Source organism: Sturnus vulgaris, chromosome 15 (assembly GCF_052056855.1).
Source record: "Sturnus vulgaris isolate bStuVul1 chromosome 15, bStuVul1.hap1, whole genome shotgun sequence".
NCBI classification, from domain to species: Eukaryota; Metazoa; Chordata; class Aves; order Passeriformes; family Sturnidae; genus Sturnus; species Sturnus vulgaris.
The window spans coordinates 4,809,731-4,835,067 of NC_142257.1; the positions used below are offsets into that span (position 1 = coordinate 4,809,731).

At 42.7% G+C, this 25,337-nt stretch overlaps 1 protein-coding gene across 8 annotated transcripts in view; it reads right to left on the minus strand.

Moving 5' to 3' along the window:
• Positions 1–1,041: 1,041 nt before the first annotated feature.
• Positions 1,042–25,337, minus strand: part of SGCD (sarcoglycan delta) — a 314,769-nt gene continuing 290,473 nt past the window's right edge. For all 8 annotated transcript variants that reach the window (XM_088173550.1, XM_088173554.1, XM_014875970.2 and 5 more), the window contains 2 exons: positions 11,423–11,546; positions 1,042–9,803 (listed from right to left, as the gene is read on the minus strand). In XM_088173550.1, the coding sequence (XP_088029676.1) occupies positions 9,630–9,803; positions 11,423–11,546 (298 nt within the window). In that variant the 3' untranslated portion in view covers positions 1,042–9,629. The remainder of the gene's footprint in view (positions 9,804–11,422; positions 11,547–25,337) is intronic.

Consider the following 25,337-nt stretch of genomic DNA (forward strand, 5'->3'; position numbering starts at 1 on the left):
CAGGCCAACAACTGCAGCTGAAGTTCCACTGAAAGATATCTTTTCTCCTTTTTTAAAAAGTTTTTAATTTTTTATTTTTATTTTTTAAAGGACAAACAGTCCAAGACCCAGTGAGAGACCAGAAGAATGTGTGTGCCTACCCAACAGAACTGAGGGAACTGATGTGGAGCCTGGTAAACAGCAGCCCCTGCAAACTGGTAAACAATTGTTCCCCCAGCCTGGATTCTGGCTGTGCCCAGTGGGGACTGGGCTTGTTCTCTCTGAGGGGTTTGGAAGGCACAAACAATTTCCCACCCGGATTGCAATCCTGCAATTTGTTCAGATAATGAGCCTCAATCAATGCTCTCATTTACTGACAAAATCCAGGGCAAAGAAATTCATATTTAAAGCCCAGCTTCTGTGAAATGCCCTCAGAAGTGATTGCCTGGTATGTGCAGAGTCACCAAAGAGAGCTGATTAGTTGGCCAATTAAAATAAAACTGATGGATCATTAAAGCAGCCAGAGGTTTCCAAGAGGTTTTCTGTGACTTGGTCCAGAGGCTGCTGTTTTGGTGTTTAGTTTTTGTTTGTTTGTTTGTTTTTAATTATTATTTTTTCCTAGGCAGAATCGAGCTCCTGCTCCCTCCCCTGTGTGCAGGTGGGGATCTGTTCCCAGATTTGTGTACCCAGCTCTGGTGACTCTTGGGAAACCTTGAGCTCCTGCTGGTTTGGAGCACAGGCAGCACCAGATCCTCTTTACCATCGTTACCAGATGCCCTCTGAGAGGTTTGTGATGCTCAGGCAGCCCCTCAGTGCCTGCAACACATCCTGGCTCTGAGACTCTAATGCCAGGATAAGGGTGAGAAATTCTACAAATATAAGAAAGACTCAACTTTCCCCAAAGACAAAATCCTTTGTTTTGTTGATTACAGGTTTTCTTCCAACAGCAATTCACAGAAATTCTCATTCCATCTTCTGCAGCATTTTTGGCATAAATACATCCAGGTACTTGCTCTTGTGAAACAGATCACTACAGTGATCAACAAAAAACCCCAACATCTCTTTCCTTCTTAACAATCATTATTTTATTAATATATTTTACAAGATTGCAGTTGAAATCATTTAAATACAAACTTTTTTTTTTATACAGAAAGTGTAATAAAGTTAAAATAGTTCCTTGTGTAATTCATAGCATTATTGCAATGCTTACAAAATTTTGCATAGAGTGTGCAAGGATTGATGTTATTTGATACAAAAAAGCTTTATATTTTCCCACACAACCACACACATACATAAATTAAAAAGAAAAAAAAGCCAAACAAATCTGAATTTTGTCATGAGAACTGTGATAAGACTTTAAATTCATTTTATCCTGTTTACACAATCAAGGTCATTGGTGGTTTGCAGAGTTGAGGTCAGGCAAGGTGTTTTCCCATCACAGATGAAAACTGCTGTAGCATAGGGGTCATGCCTTTTATGCTGCTGCTGGAGATGAACAGGGTTTCCTTTGACTCTCACTGAATGTTGTTTTGCTGTTGGCTCTATATATATGGAGCTTTTTTGGGTGAATGTTGACAACTCTATTGGCATTTGCTCACAGGGAAACTAATTCAAATACGGGGTGGGAAAAGAAATGAACAAAGACACAAGCAAAATCCAGATCCAGCAGGTGACTCCTTCCCTGCTCCCAAAGGGCAGATCCAGACCAAGGTCTGGGTCACAGCTCAGGGAAAGCCCTGGCCTGGGGAGGAATCCAGGTGTGGGTGCTGTCCACTTAGCCCTTCTGTGACAAACACAGTGGACAGTGATTGCTCAGATCTGCCCTTTCCGAGGTTTCTGGCACACTCTTACTTAGCAGGATTTGTTCATCTTCACTTCCATGCTCGCTCTCATAACCCACAAAAAGGGAGGAGAAAGTGAATTCCTCCAGCAGTGCCTGCCCTCAGGAGTTTCTGCTCTCAGGGTGGCCAAAGGCTGCTGAGAACAGCACCCAACAATGACCAGCATCCTTTACCCCACTCAGGCTGCAGGCACACATCATCTTGCACCATCACCAAACCTGCTGAAGTGTCTCCTTATCCATGGCAGCACTGAGTGCACAGAGCAGGACCCAGGTGAAGACAAAATTACCAGGCTGTGGTTTGGTGTGGGAGGTCACTCCCTGCTCGAAGGCAGCCACCCTGGAGACATCCAGCCCTGGTGTGGGGTTTGCAGCTAAGGGAGTGTGGGAGAAGCTCTAAGAGCATCCTTTTTTTCAGCTACAATCCCAGCTTCAGCAAAAATAGCACCACCCACAAATAATTACTCTCTTGCTCTCCAGTGTGAGCCTGCCTCAGGATGTTTCAGGGACTGCATTATGAGGAAATTTTTAAAAGACCAAAGGACATAGATTGCTTCAGAGGGAGATAATGCATTTAGCAATAAAGGTTTTGGAGGGCTCTATCTCCTATCAGTAGTTAAGCCTTTGAATGGGGAAAAAATGTGAGAGTACAATGCAATTTAAAATTTCTGTTACATGCAAAGATGCACATGACTTGTGCTTTGGAATGGGCCTGTTCCTATAATGACAAATACATTAGAAATGGTGAAACTTTCCTTTTGGGCTGGACCCGATGAGAGGCTCCAAAGAGTCCTTTTTAATCTCAGAAGAAAAGACTGATAGCTAAAGCTGCATGTATTTATCTGAAGCATTTGGTGGCACAATGCAAATGTAACATTTTCACAGAAATTTCTCCTGATATTTTCTCTTCCTGGTGGAAAGTTTCAACCAACTAAGTGAGGCAAACATCCAATTACACATCACTTCACAGTGGACTTATCCCTCCTATTCTTTAATCCCTGTTAAAAGCTACCAAAAGCTCCATTCGTGGAGATTAGCTGCCTCAAAGGAAACCTGACTTCCTCTGAACAGGCAGCCCATCACTCCTGACTGGTGGCACAAAATTCCAGCCACCACAGAGCTTCCAGCTGCAATAAGGTGAGACATTTCCTGGGAGAGACACCAGTGCTAACTTTGCTGCAGGAATGACACTTGTAGCAAATTAATTTTTAAGTTACTTGAACCTCTAGTTTAAAGTGATTTGGATGGGAAATCTCAGTGGGGCACTCTGATTGTGTTTCCTTCTTCATTTCAGATAAAAATCCTGCAGCTTTAAATATCCATCTTTTCCTGTGTTCTCTATACCGTGTGTCACTTTTCACAAGGGCACAATACAATTCAAGTGGCAGGACAAGAGAGGCTGAAATGATAAAGCCTCAGGGCTGGATGTGCATAACCAGGGGCCTCTCAACCACAGCAGACTTAAAAGCTTTCTAAATACAAGCTATTCAATATAATTTCCATCCAAGCCCCAAGCCACTGTGGTTATTGTGGATGGAAACAACACCCCAGCAATCTTGAACAGCCCGAGCTGTAAGTGGTTTCAGTGACAGTAATTCCACTGAGCTCCATGAAAAGATCAAGCATAATTGCCACCATATTTAGTAAAATGGATGTTATTAATTTAAAGTATAATAGTGCAAAGGGACAGAGACGTTGACTGCATTACTGTGATTAGGCTGATGTCTCTCTCCATTTCTTCCCCTTCCCTCCTACCTGCCTTGTTTAATTCACTCCACTCTTGCTTGAATAACCTCAGCACCACGTCAGTGTTTAACCCTGCTCTACTCACAGCCATAAACTTGGCTACATCAGCTGTGAATACACAGCAACTGCCAGGCAGAGTTTACCTGAAACTCCCCAGTTTTATGGTCATGCCACTGCTAAACGCAGCTTTTGGGTTTTGGGGGTCTGTGTGACTGACATGTGACATGATGTGGATTTGAGAGCAGGACACCAGCTACAAAAACATTACACAGCAATTTCAGAGCTAAGGAAAAAAAGGTTAAAATGGAGAAAAGGGAACTGTTGCCAGGATCACGTTCCTGAACAGCCAGGGCAATAAAAAGGCTGATATTTTCACTCTCAAAAAGCACCAAAGCAGCGCTTGGCAAAGCTTGGCAGGAACACGCCCTGCGCTTGCTGGGGTGAATTCTAGATGATGACATTTCAAAATTTAAAATGTCAGCCATAAAAAAGAGCACAGCCTCTAACTTTTTTCTTTTTGGTTTTTCTTTCTATATATATTTTTTTTTTTTTTTACTGTAGATACTTCTAAAATGAAATCTTTGCAGAGTTACTCTTCTCCACCGAGCAGCCAATGGAGCTCCTGCCCTGCTAATGCTCAAGTGAACAGCTGGCACCATTTACTCAGTTTATTTATACTTTCAACCCAGGATGATGTCTTTAAGCTTTCTGGGCTATTTCTCCATGTTTCAAATTTCAGGTAACCTTGCCCTCTGCAACCATTTCAAGATTTTTCACATTATTTCCTCCTCTCCCCATTAACCAAGAGCCTTCCTGCCACTTTGTTCTCTCAAATGCAGCTTTATAATACACCTGCATTTCTTCTGCCCAGTTCAGAAAAAGCACCATTAAAGTTAATGCATTTCAGGAGTGAGGGCAACCAGAGAGGGATGAATTCCTTGAAGTCTTTGGTTTTTGTCTCACTCTCTTTTGCAATGTGAAACTTAAAGCCATAAGAACAAATATAAAGAAAATTGGCTTTTGTTGTAAACAAGTGTATATGAGAGAGTGTGTGTATTTGTGTGCATGTGTGAGCATCTCTTGACAACAAAATAAATTTTAACTAGGTCGTGATGTGAGCTAGCCTTCACAAGTTCCACAGGAATCTCTCTTTAACCTTGGAACAATTTCTAGGGAGGGGTTTTTATTTAGCCATCATTTTGCTACACCATATATTGTAGATTGTATTTTTAGGCTTATGCCTTCAAACGTTTTCTTTGTGCAATGTGATAATTATTATAAGAGGAGAAAAAAGCCCACAACCCTTCTAAAACACAGCTGTTTGACAGCACATGACTGAGGTAACCAAAGACAAATCTCTCTTGCACATACTCAGTTTTCTGAAAATGAATACTTAGGAGAGGCTTCATACATATTGTAGTAGTTGCTGGCTTCCCCTTTTGATGACTTGTTAACATTTCTTTGTACTCTTTAGCTGCCCATTTCACTGACTGTGGGGTAACACGCTCAAAATGAATAAAAAACCCAAACAAACCAACAGCCAAAAAAAACCCCACAAAGAACCCTGGTGAATGGGTTCAGATGTACAGCCATTATCAGGAGCTCTGCTTTTGCTAATGGCAAAGTCTTTTTGCTTCAGAAGATCCATCCTACCTCAGCTATGACAGAAGGGACACATATGGATCAGTTCCAGTCACAGGTGAGCTGTGTCACTGTCACTCTCCTGACCCTTTGCAGAAATGTCACATTTACAGCAAACTGGACAAGGTCCTGCAGTCCTAAAAGAGCCACCACACATAAAGGCATTAATGGATGCTGCATGGCTGCCCCAGGCACACGGACACCGGTGGCCTTGGTCAGCTTTTGGGTGGGGTTTTAGTGCTCCCTGCAGGGTTTGGTGCAGCCCCACAGCCACCCCAAGGGCTGGCAGTGCTCCCACTGCCCTCAGCTGTCACCTGAGCCATGAAGTCATCACTGTCTCCTCCACTGATCTCAGCAGAAACAAACTAAATTCCATTTGGAGACCAACCCCATCTCCCAGACAGCCAAAGCTCTACTGAACCAAACTTCAGGCCCGAATCACAATGAAATGCACAAAGCCTTGTTTGTTTCTGGCATTTTATCAATGGTAGGAAGAGCATATGGATAAAATTCTGGCCAGGGAAGCTCTGGTGTAAATGGGTTCAGGGAGAAGCAGCTCACACAGGTACAGATACTGTGAGGGATTTCTGGGCAAGGCAGGAGGAGAAGGGACCCTCATGCACTTGCCTTGTCCAACAGGAGAGGAAGCCACTCCACAACAAACTGTGGAGTGTGAGATGGCTGGATGTGTTTGCAGACAGCTTTTTAAACAAAATGCCTGCTTTTTTTCCCTGGGATCTGAGACACAGTCCTGTTTGCTCTGCTTTCATAGAATCCTAGAATGGTTTGGGTTGGAAGGAACCTCAAAGATCATCCAGTTCCAACAATCTGCCATGGGCAGGGATACCTTCCACTAGACCAGGCTACTACAAGCCCAACATCCAGGGATGGGGCATCCACAGCTTCTCTGGGCACCCTGTGCCAGGGCCTCACCACCCTCACAGCAAAGAATTTCTTCCTAATATTTAATCTAGCCCTGCCTGCTGTCAGTTTGAAGCCATTCTTCCATGTCCTACTACTCCCTGCCTTGTAACAAAGTCCCTCTCCAGCTCTCCTGGAGCCCCTTTAGGCACTGGCAAGGGCTCTGAGGTCTCCCTGGAGCCTTCTCTTCTCCAGGTGAACACCTCCAGCACTCCCAGAGGGGCTCCAGCCCTCAGAGCATCTTTTTGGTCCCCTCTGGACTCACCCCAATGTTTCCTCATCCTTCTGATGCTGGGACCACCAGAACGGGACACAGCACTGCAGGTGGGGTGTCACAAGAGCTCAGAATCCCCTCCCTCGGCTGCTTTTGATGCAGCCCAGGACAGGATTGGCTTTCTGGGCTGTGAGTGCACTTCAGATCGTGCTGAGCTTCTCCTCAACCAACAACCCAAGTCCTTCTCCTCAGGAATATTCCTGACCCATTTTCTGCCCAGCCTGTGTTCGTGTTTGCCACTTGCTGACCGGCACAGGCAGCATTACCCAAAACACTGCTTTAAAACTCAAGTGGTGTTCACACAACCTACAAATCCTTACAGGGGTTCATCCTTTCTAACAACAATTCCTCACATTTCAACACAACACATAATTTTATGTTTTTTAAGATGGAAACATGGTTGTAAAATATATTGAAACAACAAGAATTTCTTTCAGTAGACATAATTAAGGTACCCTTTGTTCACCTCAGAGAAGCATCTGCAGTGATGGCACAGATGTTATTTCCTAACAGCTCCCCAGCAGAAATTCACACCAAGATATGAATGTCCTTAGCAGTTCCATGGCTGTTGTGATATGAGAAGGTGATAACCTCATCCAAGAGCCCAGCTGAGAAAAGCAGCCACTCGAAATTAATTTGTTGAGATGGAAACTGGGAGCAGCCAGAGGGTGGCACAGGGATGAGAACTGAGCCACTGGTGTGTCCAGAGTGGAGCACAGAAATCAGGATGCAGCATCCCTGATGAGCCAGTTCCTGTGTTCAGCCCTGTCTTCCTCACCCACCTGAATACTCCCAGGGCTGCAAAGTTTATCTGATTCATTTACAGGGAACTCTTCCTGCAGCACGTGTCTTCAAACTGCTCACACAGGATTTGGTTATGGATTGGGCTATGCTTGCTAAGAGGTTTGTGATCAGTATTCAATGAAACAGGGAAAAAATTCTACAGTAAATGTAGGACTATGAATGGGACTCCAGTCATGGTCCCAGAGGTAACATACATAGTATTTTGCTATATTTAACATGGTAAAAAAAAAAAAAGTCTGTATCATTCTAGATGCCCCTACAGTCTTAATGTATTTCATCAATCTCTGTTTTAAGTTGCACAACCAGTTCCCAAGACACCCTCTTTTCCCTCCCCCCAAATAAACTAGATTTAATAACAAGATAAATATGATGTGCTTCTCCTTGCTGAGTGCATTGACTTAAGGCATAGGCACAATTCCCCTCTTTGAACAGAGATGGTAAAGTCCTGTGTCCCAATACAATTGTTACCCTGGGTGACCCTTTGCATTCAAACGTTGACTCAAGACATAATAATTACAGGAATCATTCATTAACAAATAGTTTGAGTTCGTTAATTTATCAGAAAGCATTACTGAAATAAATGGAAATCATTCAATCCTCTTTCAGGAATAAATTTTTTTGTGAGTGCTGCTTTGCTAGGCAGCAACACATCTAATCTAAACTCCACAGAAATCTTCTCTGAGTCCAATCAGTTTTGGATTAAGCCAGAATTGTTAATTAAAAAATAAAAAATTAAGAAAACAAAATCAAACCCTGGTACTCTCGAGACCACAAGAAAATATGTGAGAAGCTGTAAAAAAAAAGGAATGGGCTAATTATTTCTAAAGATTTCTGTCAGCTATGTTTTATCTTGAAGATCACTTGAAGAATACCAGCTTTGGTTAGATATCACTGGGGATGGGCACAGATCTCTCTGATTTGCACATGAGGTAATATTTCAAAAGCATCTCAGTGGCTTAGAAACCTTGCTGTCCTCGTGACATTTACTGGGACTTGGAAACTTTTGCCATAATTGGTATATTTGGTTTTTTTTAAAGGATTTTGACATGCATGTGGATGAAATTATGGGTCAGAATTCAATGATCTGGGCTCTTATCATTATATTCCAAAACTTCAAAAGTGGAAGTAATGTTACCAGATCAGATTTTTGTGTTTTATGCTGCCCGTGACTTCTAGACTTTAAAATAAGAAAAAAATGCAACCATGATAAGATTCAACCACAGAGTTTTGGGGACTCAAATTCTAGAGGAACCAGCATCCAAAGCCCTTCCTTTCAGTAATCTGGCTTTGTCACAATATTTATAAACTCTTAAAAAAAGTCTTTCATTGTCAGCATCTCTGATATTTGCAGTTTCCACTAAATCTAAGTGACTTTGGTCTGTGTATCTTGAAAACAAAGATGACAAAAATTCTGGTGTAGCATCTACATTATACACTTAATTTTATGATTTTCTCACTTTCTAGTTGATTTTCTCTGCTTCTACAGGTATTTAGGCAATGTCCAAATCTTAAATCTTCACACCTTCACAGCAAATATGTTCAAAACTGGTGTGAATGGGGAGTCTGTGGGATGATCCAGGACACCTATTAACAAAAGAGGTTCAGGATTTTTCTATTTAATCCAACTTTCACCATTTTGTTCCTTCCAATAGCTAAATACAACACCAGTTTTGCCAGCACAAAGATGATTTGAGGTTAATGCTGGACCTGAATAGCACAAGGCATCCTTGGCCTGCACAGGCAAGTGCTGAGCCCCTTCAGAAAATCACATTTATTATTTCAGCAAGAAGGTGTGGACTTTCCTACTGGCCAAGTACACCCATCTCTCCCAACAGGGAGCCACGCTTCAGGTGATAATTAAAGAGTAATTAACCTCAGGTATCTTGGATCACTGTAGGGGATCAGCACATCTGGCTATTTTGTTGTTTTTGAAATTATTTATTTTTCATGCCACCGATTTAATGGCACAAAAATAATCAGAGATGCTTCTCTTCCCTTTGGATGGTGGTGGCTCTGTATTGGTTCCAGGGTCTTGCCCAGCCAGCAATCCCACTGCTCTGAGAACATGATCAAAAACGAGGGGTGATCATTGCACTGTATTAATACAGAAGGGTCCAGGGGAGCATCAGATCCAATTCAGCAGATTGTACCAGTAAATTTTGGTGTGGGAAAGAGAAATGCTACACAAATGTAACAGGGTCACCCTGGGATTCCTTGTACTGAAACATCGTTTTACACAGAGGATATATATATATATATCTTATATATATATTTTTTATATATATATTCACACACACGCGCGCGCACACACAAAAAAAGTCTTTGATAGGCTTTCTGTGTTCTAGTAAAAATAGTTGGCAGCTGGATCTGTGAGACCAGAACTGGCTTTTGTGCTGCCTGCCACGCCCCGCTGCAAATTGTCTCTCAAAGGCAGACGCTCGTGTTTATCTGGCAGGTGGAGCTGCTGCCCGCCTGGGACAGGAACAGCCTCCCATTGGGACACACACAGAGCTCGTAGATTTTTTGCCTGGACCCTGCAGAAGAGGAAGATCCTTGAGGCAAGTTAGGTAGTTTGATTTTTGCAGAATTCAACGTTATCTGGAGTCGGAGGTGGTGAGGGAGAGAGAGAAAAAAAAAAAGAGAATTAGTGGGGAGCTGTTATTTCTGATGCTGTGTTTAAAGAAGCTTCCTCCAGACAGCTCAGCTGCTGCAGAAACTGGGTAGGAAAGTGTTTTAGGATGGCAAAGTCTGATACAAATCTGGGAGAGCACATTATCTGCTTTTACCAGAGCTTCCAGTTTGTTTCTGCTGATGTACTCACCGTGTTTTCTTGGCTTTCAGCCCCAGGTTTGGATTGACCCAACCAGAGGTACCCCACTGTCAGATGGAGAGCATGGATGGTTCACACCCACCCAACAACCCTGCTCCTCCATCAGGATTTCTGTCACTGTAATCCCATTGCCACTTACATTTGCAGGCTCCCAGCACTGACTTTTATGCATATTTTATGTATATTTTATGTATATTTTATGCATATTTTATGTATATGTGTAGTACTTTTGTGTACATTAAAAATAACTCAGATGCTCTAACAGACCTAAATTCCTCCTTACAAAAAAAAAGGAAGACAAACAACATGTGGCAGCTGCAGGGGACTGCTCTGACATCAGCCACAATACAGTAAGATAACCTGGACCCCAGAATAATATGGGGTGACTGAGAATATTTGCAATTACAGTAAGAATCTCCAAGTTTGGTATCCACCCATCTCATGTCCTGAAAGATACAAGCCAATTTATGCATTTTAAAAGCAACTTAGTATTGAAAGCAACTGCTTGAAGCTGTGAAATGCCTTGGATTTCAATCTCAATGTATTAGGTAGGGTTTTTTGGTTTTTTTCTGGTATTTTTCAGAGGTTTTTTTGTTAACAGCTATGGTCTAGGTTTGGACTGTCTTAAAATGCAAATGTTTAGAATAACAAAAATTACAATGAAAAAGTCTTTCTGCTTTTTACCCCTGACACTAAGGTAAATCTTATGTGGAAGCCCTCTTGCCTGGAGGTTTGTGTTCCACGGCAGCTCCTCCTGATGAGTGTCTCAGTGATTTCCCCACTGGGAGCTCCTCAGCCACATCCTCTGTCTTCCATCACTGTGGCAGGAGCAGGGGATGAGAATCATGTGCCCACATGATTTTGTGACACCAAAAGAGGCTTAACTCAATGCCTAATTTCGCTCTATGTTATCAGCTTTAATTGCTCTCTCTTCCCCTTTGGAAGTTTCTCCAGAGCAACAATCTGTGTCCCCTAATGTTCCCTTTCTTTCCAGAATGAAACATCAGCCACAAAAGCTTTTCAGATCAATACCAGTGAATTAAGCTCTTCTTATAGAAAAATATATGATAAAAGATTTAAATGTGCTGGCCAAGTAAAGCTTGTTTTAAAGTGACGAGGAAACAAAGAATTTAGGAGCACTGTGCATTTTACAGCTGCATAAATCTGCTGGAACAACAGATGCTATTACCCATTCACTTTAAAAATAATGAATCAGCCTTTGCCATGGAATGGGGCTGATTTGCATGGGATGTGTTCAATCAGAGTGAAGCCAGGAGAGCCCTCTGTTCCCAGAGTGTCACACACAGCAGTTTGCTGACCCACAGCTCCGCAGGGTGTTCCACGCCTGGGCTCAGCTTTGCTGCAGGGCCCGAGGTTTTGCACTCACCTCTCCATCTTTGGATTCCAGCCGGAGCTCTGTCCTGCACGTGGCCTTCAGGCTGCCGGCCTCGGCGTTGATCTCGATGCCCTTGGGAGCCTCCATCACCAGCGCGCGCGTGGGCGACTCCAGCCTGCAACACACACGGGTCACCCGGGGCTCAGGGCTCTGCTGGGCTGCTGCACTGCTGCACTGCTGCATTGCTGCCCTGCTGCCCTGCTGCACTGCTGCACTGCTGCACCCCACACCCTGCTCATGGGCACCTTCCCACCTGCTGCCAGAGGAAAAGCTTCACGCACCGTGTGGTTAAACACGTCACAGATCTGACCTGCTGGAGTCAGCAAGTCAGGAGTCTCTGAATTCTTCAGAGAGAGATCAGAGTGGAGGGATTGAATTAAAGCCCTTGGATGGTTTGAAGTGTGTTAAGCCACTCACACTTAAGGCAGAGGTGAAAGTTTAGGTTTTAGCATGAGTGAGCAAGCAAGTAAGTAGATGGAGTGAGTAAGTGAGTAGATGGAGTAAGTGAGTAGATGGAGTGAATAAGTAAGTAAGTATAATAAGTTTTAAGTGCTTTTAGTGAATAAAGGTCTTAAATGCCAGAGAAGTAGTACATGTTCTAGTGAAGGTTGAAAAACATAGTCCTAGACACTATTGTTTCCATGGAGGCTCCAAGAACCTAGCTTCAGGCATAACAGAGCTATAGTTAAGAATACTGCTTACATTTTTCAGTTAGAACAAGACAGACCATGTATGTAGTTTATACATAGCCTAGTGTGCTAAGAAACCAGAATTCTAATAGGTTATGGAGTACTGGTCCGAGTTGGTGTCTTAGCTAGCTGGAAAGTTTCTGTATAAGAACATGCATTAGGGAGAGCTGGTGCTTTATGCCATTGCATTTTGCCACTGCATTTTGCCATTGCTTTTGCTTTGAGACTGATGTGCTTCTGCAATAAATAACTTTATTAACTATTAACTATTAGCTGCTTGGCTCTTTGAAGGAAATAACCCAACAAGTGGGTGCCTAAGAGCACCCGGAGGTCCTAACCTCACATGGCCTGCTAACATTTCCATGCCAGCTTTGCTGTGCTGGGCCAAGGGAAAAGGGCCAATAAAGCCACCCCCAAGGTCAGCCTGCTCTCGTTTCTAGTTCAGCTTTCTCACTAATCAGTGCTAACAGGGGATAACAGCAAAGCCGAGCACCTACACAGAGGGTGAAAGTGTTTCTCTTCCTCAGACCACTGTTCAAGCAGGAATAAATTAGTTCTGACTTCCTACAACGTGAGGTTGGGAAGGGTTTAAGGAAATGAATGAAAACAATCAGGCTGAGGACCCCAAAATTTGTGGTCTCCTAGGATCACATCACACCAGGCATGACCATGTGCTCTGCAGAGCTTCAGCCCCTCCTAACCATGGATACACTGCACAGCCCTGTAACTCAGCCAGACCTTTAACTTCAGCAATTGGGGTTAATGCTGTAAAGTGCACAAACACAACGTTCAGCCCTCCTTGTTCGTCATCAATTTTTAAGTCTTCTATTATACTTGTCTCTTTCTTAGTTATAATACAGTCTTTTATTACTCTCTGTATCTCAAATGGCTATAAAAAAACCAACTCTCCCTCTTTGGGAATATCCTCTTAGTTGATTTAATCACCATTTATTTACTGTACAATCACAGAATCTAGGCTGTGGTCTCCTCAGGTGAAGCAGAGGGGAGGGCTGGAGCAGAAGCTCCTCTGCTTTGCCAGTTTTGGGCTGGCAGCACTGACCAAAGCTGAGCACGGGGCAGCCCAGCACCCCCCAGCTCTCCTGGGCAGCTCTCAGGGTTTGCCTGCATCAGCTCTTTCCCTGCTCTCCATATATATAATCATCCGTGCAAGTAAGTGTGTTCTTAAATGGACTCCTGCTGGTACTGAGACAACATTAGAGGAGACTGAGGGAATTCAGCTGTATTTATGGCAGCCAACAGTTCAATAAAGCATGGGCACAGCTCCCTCTGTGTGGCACTTTTCAAGTTATGACTTTCCCTCTTTTCAGTGTCTTCATATTGCTGCTTTTTGAACATCTTTCCCTCAAGAGCCCGAACTCATCCATAATTTCCTGGCTGACTTAACAAAATCTAAATTTCAGGGAGCAATTGAGGCATATGCAGCCCAAGGAATGAGCATGGTCTCATGGTCAGCAGCCCCTGCACAACCATTCTGAGCTGCTTTTTGTTTTCTGCAGGGAAGCCACATTTTATGTAAACCTTCTGATTCCTTCCACTGGTATCACCCTTCAGCTGGTTTCTGTGTGAGGAACCTCAGGCTAAGACTGCTGTAACTCACTTTTTTTTTCCCTGCCTGTACTGAATTGCAGATTGCATGGAGGACAAAAAGCTGTCTGACCCCTATTTTCCCCGGAGATTTCTGCCCAGGGATTAAATACACTCTCACCCTTGGTGTACCTCACAGGCTGGTGCTTGCCCTGAAAAACAAAGGAGCCTCTGCTTGCCCTAAGCCCCCAGGACCTGTGCTGCAGTGTCTGGCAGGCAGGCACTCATTCCCTCTGCTCCACAGGCAGGATCCTCAGGAGGAGCAGCAGAGAGCTTGGCCAGTTATACCTTAAATCATGTAGCTAAATTCACCAGAGGATGTGTCCAAACCCCAAGACAGCTGAGGTAATCTGAGGATAAAATAATTCCTAAGAACATGGCCCAGTGACTCTCCAGCTCTCCAACACCTCAGTGACTCTCCAATTTCTTTGATGTCCTGGCTGTCTCAATATATTTGTTCATCTGTTAATCTTTTAGCTCTTCTATCCACTGAGAAATAAATTTTCTACGTGCACAACAGTGTTCAGACACCACAGTGCAAACACCTTTGCAGCAGCCCTCAATTCCTGCTCTGTGCAGGAGCAGCCTCCCAGTCCCACACCTTTACTGGAGAGTCAGAAGAGCTGGGAAATCTGTGGAAGTCTTTCTAAGTTGGGGGAGGATCAATAGAGGACTTTCTTGCACATCTTTCCGTGTGCATGCAGATCCCCTGAACAGCAAACTGAGTTAAAATTCAAGCTCTGAATAAGCTAGCAATGATCTGGAGTGTCCTAGACAACACTGCCCCAAAGTTTTATTCTCTTTCACACAAAGTGATGGAGTTATTCTCCTTCCTCCACCTGAAGAAGTGGAATAACAGCATCTTGCAAACACTGTTGATAACCATGTGATTTTTGGATGCATTTTAATCCACACAGAGCTTCTTTTCTGATGGAGGCACCAAGGACCCTCCCAACAGCCCATGGTGTGACATGGGACAAGGACACAACAACACCTGAGCTGTGCTGCTGCCCCATCACCCTCCTTACTGAGCTGACCCTCATTCCACTACCCCAGATCACAGCCTCAGACAGCTGCAATCCTACTGACACACTGATTCAACCCAAACCCAACCCTTTAATGCTGAAAATACAACTTTAAAGCCCAGGGATCTTTTTTGAACCATAAAACGGAAATGTTTGAAAACTTTGGTCTGCAGCCCACATGGCTTTGTACTCGTGCTGTGGAGCCTGAGTCTTCTCTCTCCTCCATGTCCCATATTGGGGTAAATCCATCTTTTTGGGACTCTTGTCCCAGTTTATGCTACTGTAAAGGAGGACAGGAAGGTCTTAAAAATTGTTTCCTTGGTACTTAAGAGGCATATGTTTGCAAGGGGTTTAATTTGATTATTTTCTGATATCCTGAATGAATCCCTGAGCCACCTGACCATAAAGCAGGAGCTTCAAAATCTATGCAAAGCCAGGGAAAGCAGTTGAGGAGTTTATGCTCTGGGGGTTTGAGCAATGTTTACTGAACACTTTCACTCGAAGCAGGCGTTTAAGAGACGCTCTGCTTTTAAACCTAATTCTGCCTTCCAGAGCAGAACCAATTTGGAGACTAATAATGAAAGAAAATGATTTAGAGATGAACAGATAATTTGTTCAAAATCAACATTTGTTTTCCAGTGTGATACTCCAGAGCTTTTAGTGGGATTCCCATCTCCTGGTGAGGTGTAAGCCTGTACTTAGAGCAGTAGGCTGGAAAGGTGGCTGCATGAATATAGATTGTTTCATTATTTGCTCCTGCTCTTGAATTTTCCATCCCAGCAATTGGCACATAAGCCCTTTTTATTGACCATGGGTGCTGCTTATTTTTGCTCCAGTATTTGCAGGACTGGATTTTGACCTCTCTCACAGAGCTGGGCAAGAAGGGTAAATGCAATGCTGTGCAGTTACAGCTTGCTGAATTCAGCACTGAGATAAGCTACTGCCATGAAATTGCTCCTGTCCCACCTGCAGTCTCCTGGGAGGTGGATGAAGAGACATTCTCCTGTCTGGGTGACCCCCCACAACTTGGGAACTACTCCTCTGCATCCCAAGGTTTCATGTAAGTCAAAATTTCTTTAAAAAAGACACAAGTAACAGGATTTTCAGAACGAACCAAGTTCCCAGGTTCCACTTATTACAACGGGTGTTAGCTACTTTTGAAAATCCCATTGAGCACCTAAATGCCATAACAAATCTGACCCTTAATCTCAGTTCTTAGTTCTGCAACAGAGGTAATAGCACTTCCCAACTCCATAGGGAGGATGGAAAGATAAATATATTAGCAGTTGTGAAGCATTTATACACTGCAATGACTGAGGCCAGGGAATGGATAACTGATCTTTCCCAAGCTGCAATACTGGGCTTGTATCTTCACAGAAATGGTGTTAGTCCTGTTCCTCCTCCTGAGCACACTCGGCTCCAGCTGACCCTTAAAGGACTGTGCTAAATTTGCCTCTTAAGGCCTTTTACTCAATCCTACCACCAAACCTCCTGTTTTAAAGAGAGGTGATGGCATGTGGGCAGCTCGCAGTGAACCCTGGAAATCGATGGAAATTCTGCACTCCTGAAAATCAACAAGGAAGAAAAAAATTTCAGCCTCATCCCTGCTTTGCTTTGGGAACTTTAGCAAGAATTTAAAGGAAATCAGCACATGAGTTTGTATTGTGGTTCCAAAGGAAGTCATTCACTTGGAAAGATCATTACTTACTCAGATTTCTAGTTTTCATTTCCTTCATCATAAACAGTCACATTAATCACTTCAGTACCATGGAATCTATTTCCTTCTTGTCCCTCCCCTCACCCCCTCCAGACTAATGCAGCACTTTCCTTACTCTCATGAACAGCCTTCTGCATTTTGGGAAAAAAAGAGGGTATTAAACATGGGCAGGCAGTAGCATCTGCAGTTGGAGGTCACTGATGTGCTTCCAATACAGTGGGCATAATTCTGTTAAAAAGTAAAATTTAATGTAAATAGTTCAGGGGGAAATTTGCCCAGGCCCAGCACTGATGCAAACGTGACTTGCAATCTGTGCCCTGCACCAAAGGCTACAGCAGAGGAAAGGGATGATCCTCAGCATGTGAAAGGAGTTAATCTGAGCTGAGGACCTTCTGCTGCCACTTTGTTCTCACTTTATTACTTCCTTTTTTCTTTTCTTTTGCTTCAGAATTCCTTGTCTCCACAAGGGGCTTTTTCTGTGTGGGGCACAAATGCTGCTTGCAGTATGGCAATGGGAAGAGAAGCTCATGCACAGGAGGTGAGGAGCATATGATGAAGCAGTGTGGTAACAGGAGCTAATTTAATTTTGCTTAGAAACCTCTGGACTGAGAATAGAGCATGTATTACTGCAGCTGTAGCCCATTACTTCTAATGACTCTAATTATTTTTTATAGTATCCATCTGACCAGCCATAAGATTCACGTTGAGCATAAAATTAGCCAATGTTAGCACCGTGCCTGCTTATACCTCATACAATCAGTAAATTATGCCAGCAAGTAAACACGGAGCTCCATCAATTTGCTGGTAATGAACCAGCTTCTCGGGTTGAAATTTGTTTTCAATTTTAACTCCCTTGTTTCAATGAAATCAATGGGATCACCCATTCACAGCGACTTACACTTCTGACTTCATTGTTTGTGTGTTGTCTCATATATGTCTACTCCTACAACAAAACACAAGGCTTTTCTCCCTATTAACTGGAAGTTAATTAGGTTTTACTGAATTGCAAAGAAGCTATGCTTTGTTTCTATTTTTAGAATGCTTAGACACGTGTGGCTTTTGTTGTTGTTTGTTTGTTTTAAATTGCCTTTACTTGTATTGGAACAGAAAAATGTTTGGGAGGAGGAACGATAGGTTGAGCCTTGACTAACCTGGCATAAACCTCAATTGAATGTAAGTTCAAGCAAAGTTTTTGTCTCTGCCCTGAGCTCTCCCCTTAATCACTAGAATTCCTTCCTACTGGTATTGCCAATTCAGGGGAGAAAGGCAAAAATACGGCAAGAGCAGCGAGTGTAATATAAAGCAGGATAGAGAAAAAAAGGGAGCGAGAGGTTAAAATCCAAAGGATTTTAAATGCACAATGTCTTTTTCTGAGACACCATGATTTTGACAAACTATGACCTAAGTGGCACATTACAAAAGCAGCAACCACTCTGAGAGCTTACAGAAGAGATCATCACTAATAAGAAAATATGTATCCCTGTTATTTATTGCCTAGCATTGACATAAATCTTGTTTTCAATTACATGTTAATGAAGCACACCAATTACTGTTTGAATAGGGACATCTGATTACAGTCTCAATCAACAGAAATAAATCTTGTTTATGGAAGGTTTCCAGGGTATTTTCTTTAGAAACATTAATTAGAGAAGTAAACAAGGATATGTTATTATCATGTCATCCAATTGTAAATCCTGCCTATTGCTGTAAATATTGGTTAGTCTGACAGTGTGCATCACCACACAGTTTCCAGTGTTTATGTGCAAATCTAATGAGTGACAATTCCAGTGCAGACATAATCTGAAAAAGATTGTTATGGCTTTGGGTCCTAAACCTTATGCAATTTCTAATGTGATACGTTGAACAGTAAATGAAAATTATTTTAGCTATCTCCACAAACCACGGGTAATTCCCAAGCAAAACCCACCTAAATCTGTCAGAGACCTGACAGGTGCAGAGGTCTAATGATGTTTTATTGGAAATTACAGTTTTCTAATTGAGTTAGAGATCAGTCTGTTTCAAATAGCAGGGGGTGCAACAAATTTTCTCCGCTGTGTTTGGGCAACACAGATGCTAAAGAGATTTTGTACAAAGCTGAGTCAAGACAAAGATAAAAAGGAGTTGAGAAAGGAATTACCCTTGTGCTAACTTTGTAAGCTTTACTATTTCCTTGGATAGGGAACTTAGTGTTTACAACTTTTCTTTCTTTTTTAAATAGAGCTCTTGCAGCTTCAAGGAATGCTTCATCACCAGCAGTGCAATAAATCTGCTGCTGGTTTTGGTCACTTCATCTCAGAGCCCAATGGACCAGTTTTTGTATTTTTCACCCAGTTTGAGTTACAGGTCCTGTGTTTAGTGAACTTTTCCTGAAGAGAGCTCATAGTAAAACAATCCTCTTCTGACCAGGTAATGGACATATCTTATTATCTCTTCAGAGACCACAGCTCTGTGAGAAGGGCTAAATAACAGCAGTGGCCTGAAACCACCACAAAGGAGCTCAAACCAGCAGCAGGAAGATTATTAGCTAATATTACAGCTAATATGAAAAGAAGATTTGAGAAGGTCTAGACAAATGAGTAATGAGAGGACTTTGTAGGGAAGGTGTTGTCCTGCAGCACTAGGCAGGTGAGAACCAGCTTTCATTTTCCCTCCAAAAATAATGCCATGCCTCAGCAAGAGGAGAAGTCTGAACATATGGCTCCTCCAACCACGCTGCAAATCCCCTGCTGCAGTCTTCCTGTACACTTTGCACCAGCTGAGGCTTATTCAGAGCACTAAAAAGCAGCAGAACTAGGAAAACACAGAGCACTCAAAATACAACTGTAAATTCTTTGTGATTGCCTACCATGCACAGGAATTGCTGAAGGCAAGGTAATTATGTAAAGTTCTCTTAAATGTCTTAGGGTAGGTTTGTTTTGTTTTGTATTTTATTTTTTTTAAAAGTAATTTCTGGAATAGTTTACCAGAAGCCAAATACAGTATTTAGAAGACAAAACCTGAGATGAAGCAGACAGATATCAAATTAATCTAGGAAGAAAAATGACTGTGTGATACTATTGAGATCTGGTTTCATTATGAACTGGAGAACTGGTGAAGGGCAGAGATTGTCTAAGAAAAAAGTGCAAGATTAATGTTTAACAAAGTGGAGGTATGGCTGAGAAAATTAAAATCATTTGGATAATTAAAAAGTTCTGTTGCTTATAAATCAAGCAGGGAAATTATCATAGAAATTGGGAGATAGTTGAACACGATGTGTGGTAAATACAGATGTGGTTTAAAAAGATGATGTGTTAAGCACACAGAGAAGGGATTCAGGGATGTAAAAATAATTATTTCTATTTTAAATGTAGAGATGACTGCAATGTCCCTCTCCTCACCTGGGGTGGTCCAGCTTTAGCCTTAACTGACAAGCTGGGACACCCAGAGCCATCTGTGTGCTGTGGTGGGCACAGTCAGAAGTGAGACAGAAAATGACATTATCACAAGGCAGGCTGAGCTCTAACCAAGGCACAGTGCTGCTACTGATGCCACTGGCTGGCACCTAAGGGCCTCAAATTGTTTTTATTACAAAGATTTGACCACAGCTCCTTGAACATTTACATAGACTGGGTCGAAACTGCTCAAATAACAATCTGGAATTTTTTTCCTGGCTAACCTGTGTGTGGTAACCAGGGGGGGCTGGGAATTGCAGGGTGGCTGTGCCCCTGATCCCCCTGCCTGCAGCCTCCCTGCACTCCCCAAACCAGAGTTACACGTGCCTCACCTACTACCTAAACCACCTATTTATTTTGCTTGCTATGAAACTTCTTGCAATAAATTAAAACAAATCGAAAGAAAATAAATTCCTCCTCCTGTTGGCTGCATTAATGGCCAGACTCATTTCACACATGGAGAAAAATAATTACTTTTCATGTTACCGTAATTGCCTAAACCACAAATGCATTTTTTAAGAAACAAAGGTTGGGCTGGTGTAAGTTTCTAATTACAGGTTGAAAGCTTCTAATTAAAAGGCATAAATTGGAAGAAACCCTTTCAAGCAGAATTGCAGAAGAGGCTGCTAAGATTGGGTATTAACTTGGTGCACTGTCACGGTGCCAGGGGGGAGAAAAAGAAATGGAAATCAAGTGTTGTGGCTCTTCCTTAGGGCCACTGACACCTTTTGCTACCGTGTCTCACAGAGTGCTGCCCTCAGGGACTCAGAGGAGATGAACACATCACACAGCACAACTGTAGGGCCACATTTCAGAGCAACCCTGAGCCACTGGCACAGGGACAGGGATGCTGTCCTGGAGGGAACTCAGGGAGCTCTGGCTTCAATCAGCTTTTTCCTTAAGTTTATCCAGGCTGCTGGATGGTGGAAGGAGGACAAAAGCCACCTGAATTAGGCTAAAATGATAAAACACCATGAAAGGATGGGTACTTGAGTCAGGTAAAACTTGCTGGATGAACAATTTGTATTTGTTAACACACACAGTACATGGTGCTCTGTTTTGGGGTGACTGCCATGTGCAGTCAGTAGCTGGATGAATTTGGGCCAAATCTCTGCTGCTTTCATGATTTGCTCTTCTGCTTTACTCTGAAAGAAGGCAGCATGATGTCATTTTTTCATCTTATTCTCCTGTTTTTCAGAGTGTTGAAAAATCCTGCAGAGCAGAGCAGCATGCCATCCCTGAGAGAGAAATTGCTTTCCTGTGATAACCCATACTTCAATGAGAGCATTACTGGTAGGGGTGCAGCACTATGCAAATACTGCAGTCATGAGCATCAGACTTTGCATGCAGTCTCCTGCATCAGAACTGCTTGAGGAAGAGATGTCGATCTAGATTTTAATTTTAAAATGACTTTTGAAGTTTGTCTGCCCATGGGGTTTTCACCTGCTGTTTGGTCAGCAATAAAGGAAAAGGGGCAGGTGGATTAAAATCTCATGGGCAGTGCTCAGGTTCAGCCTCCAGCACTCACTGCAGTGATGATTTACTCTTTCTCCTCTCTGATTTATTCCATTCCTTCTAAAAAGACTGGTGTTAATAGTAAATCACTTACAACGAGAAATACAGAGATAACAAAGCTAAAAAGGATTTGGAATGGCAGAATAAAAAAACTGATTAAAAAAAAAAGGTGTGTCTGTGTGCATCATCTGCTCAGTGGTGATACCCTTTGGAAACATGTACACACTTGCCTAAGTGGATTTGAAGAGCTTATTTAGCATGACAAATTGGCTACAACCTGATGGGTATTTCTGAAAACCCATTTATGGACCTTCAGACACTCACATTCCTCTGGCATATCCATTCATTGTACAGTCAATTTATAATGATTCCACCAAATTAAATCTTTATTAACAAACTTATTGATTCTGGCTTTGACTTACTGTCCCCCCTTTTAACTAACTGCAGTAATGAGACAAACAACATCCAATATAACAAACATTTTGTTTAAGACCTGCCATTTGTTTCAAGCAGTTCCACTAAAAATGAAGGCTGAATTGCTATTTGCTAAATGTCAATTTTCACACTCTGTTGAACCTTTTCTGAAGGCTGTCAACCACAAATCTGCAGTCATCTTTTCCCCTCTGATCAGAGCTATATAGAGCATATAACAGGTTTTCAGTTACTTTTCATTTTTATGCAGAAGATGTACCATTTTCTGTTCCCAGTATACTTAAAAAAATGGTAAATGTGCATAAATTGTAAATGTAAAGGGATGCATATGCCAAGGCTGTGGCCTCTTTCACAGTCACAGGCTACACCAACAATGTGGTTCCATGTCTGCATGTGCAAGGGCACAGAAATGATCCAAACTCCTGAAATCCAGCCCATTATCATGCAACAATATTGCACCATCCTCTTCTCCACAGTGCTGGGCTCCTGCTCAGAGCTGGGAAGATGTTTCCCCCTCCAGATCACTCATTCCCAGCCCTGCTTTGGGAGGAACTCTAAAATACAGCCAAGGAATGGGCAAGACCACCATGGACAGAGACTTTAAGAGAGGCCCAGGGCTCTTCCTTGTGACCTTTTTGGCACAGAGGAGTTTGGAAGGGAATGGGAGGGATGAGGAGTATTTGAGCAAGTCAGGCTCAAAGCTCTTTGATAGTGTAGAACAGAGAATCTTACAGCTCTTTGAGATTTCCAACTAATTTCTTGCTTTCAAATATGCAAAAGAAAATAGATTGGGAAATGGTGTAGAGAAGAAAATAAAGGAATTGTGTGGGAGGGTGGAGGGAGGAAAGGAGCAGAGAGATAAAGAGATCAGGGGAAAAAAAAGCCCAACTTGCTGAAAATGAGAATACAGAGATGTCTCCAAAGGGACTACTTTAATTTAGGGAAGAGGATGTTTTGCAAATTCTTAGCATCAATTTATTTTCAGCTAAAACCAAAACTGTTTTCTATTTATCTTTTGCACATAATCACTCCTGAGTAAAAACATGCATTGAGAGGTAAGGCTTGGCAATCTTTCAAGACAGACATGCCAGATGATATTTTTCTGAACTGCAAGAGAGACTATGGAGCCTGGTGGTGGCAATTCACCATTGGCTGGGAGCTGGCCCTATTCCATGACCCCACCTCTTCCTAGGGGAGGGACATCCCTGTCCTGCTTCACCTGGTGGGAACTGGGAGCTGTGAAACCCTGCTGCTCACAGCTGTGTGTCTCAAGAAGCTCAGATTCCTACTTTTGCCTCTCCTTTTGCTGTTTGTTATGTTCCATGGTGCTGCTGCTGACACCCACAGTGTAAATTGTTGACCTTGTTCATTTTAAGGCATGAAACCTCTTCTCCTGCTCCTTGGGCCAACCACAGCAAAATGAGAATATGTTCAACATTTCTTGACTCTTGCAAGGTTCCTTCCATCTTTCCTTGGGCAAGTCTGCCTTTTGACTGTAATGATCTCCCCTGGATGTCTCTTAGCAGGTAACAAAGACAATTCCAGTTGCTAATGGAAGAGGTCAAATGGAGGTGAAGTGAAATAGATTAAAAACTAAAAAAGAACTGATGTCAGTTGTACAGTTCACTGCTGTACCACTCAGTGGAATAACCCCTTCCTAGAACAGGTTGTTTGCTGTGATTTTTCAATTCATTTTGCACTATTTTATTTTGATTTTAAAAAGGCAGACAGGTAGGGGAACTGACTTTGTGGCTGAAGCACTGGGATTCACTTTCCAGCCCTGAGATGAAGTCCCTTTGTGACCATGGGTGAGCATATCCTGGTCCCTGGGTTCCCTGCAGCCTGGTGGGATGGCTCAGCACAGCCCAGGAGGAATAATTCTCCCCAGCACAGCAAATTGAAACTCTTTGCTGCTGACTTTTCCTGATATCCAAGCCAACTCATTGGAAAATTTCCTCCCAGAATGCCCCCTGTGCTGCAAAGCACATCCTGAGCCATCACCTCCACGAGGAACTTCACCAGATGGTCCTGGGAGGTGGGAATGCCCCAGGTGTACAGATCCCACCCCACTGACTTCCCAAGCAGTGCCCTTAAAATATCTCCATAGAGTTACCTTGGGAACACAGCAAGAGAAAGTTAACTGGACCTTAATTTGGACCTTAAAATCAACCTTAATTCTCTCTTTGCACAGCCAAACAAAATAAAAAAAAAAGAACCCAAAAAACAAAAAACAAAACAAAACAAAAAAGAAACCAAAAACCAAAAACCTAATAATAATAATAATAATAATAATAATAGTGAAGAAACACTGCAAGAGAATAATATGAATGGTGGGTATTTTTTTATGGTCTTAGAAACCAAGAACGATCAAAGCTGCAAGATATATATTTTTTTTCCTGGAATGCCTTGCTTTTTCTGAATTGCCTGCACCCTCATGGCACCTCTCAGCAGTCACATTAACACTATTGATTGTCAGCTTGGTAGGTAGCAGGTAGCAGGAGGAAAAATAAAACAGGCAAGAACATAACTCTGTTCAGATTCCTCCAGTGCAACTGGAACGTGGATAATTTTTTATGAGTGGCCATCACTTCTAAAACCTTCCCAGTGAAAATTACTGCTGTGGTCTTCCTGTGTGTCAGTAACCAAAGCCACCCAGCCAGGCAAGGCAGGAGCTGGAGCCTCCCTGCTCCATAAAATGCTGGGGTGCTCCTGTTCTTTGAGACAAAGGGTGTGAGAGATGTCTTGATTTCCACCCTCTGAAGATCAAACCCTCCAGGTTTGGCAAATGCCACCTGGTGACAGCATTCCTTGTCACACTCCCACAGCCCAGCAGTCAGGAGTGGTTATTTCCAGCTCCAGAACAGGGAATCCAGTCCTCACTTGCTGTTCCTAAGGAAATGAGGAACATTTGTGTCATGCCCACCCACCACACTGAGGAGCCACATTCAATTCTGGACCTCCCAGTCCAACCCAGTAGCACTTCCCAGTTGTTAATCCTACCCAGCTGGGATAAAGCACAGCAATGAGTCAGCCTAACACATCTCATGTTTTGACACTGCCATACAGAGCTCAGAAAATCTACATATCTGTATCAGAGAAAAAAACAGCAGAAAACTTCCTTCAGAGAAGTTTCCTCAGTAGGGAGGAGCCACATGAAGCCTGTTCTCTCCTGTGTTCCTTTTTCATGATGGATAAAGAATGTTCTCAACATTAATGATAAAGATTTTTCTGATGTTTCCTTTCATTTTTCCCAGTCAGATTTTAAGGTTGCCTAGATAGCAAAATGCAACTTTTCAGGCTGGATCCAAACTTGGAGATTGAAAGGTGAAGAACCCACAACCCTAATCCATGGCTGTACATCCACTTGCCAAGGAACTACTTAATCCCTCCAGAAAAAAGCTTTAAAATGGAAATATCAGTATTTTTCTGAGCTGTTTTTCTAAAACACATTCCCATGTCCATGCACCATCCCAGCATCCCAGTGTTTTGTGG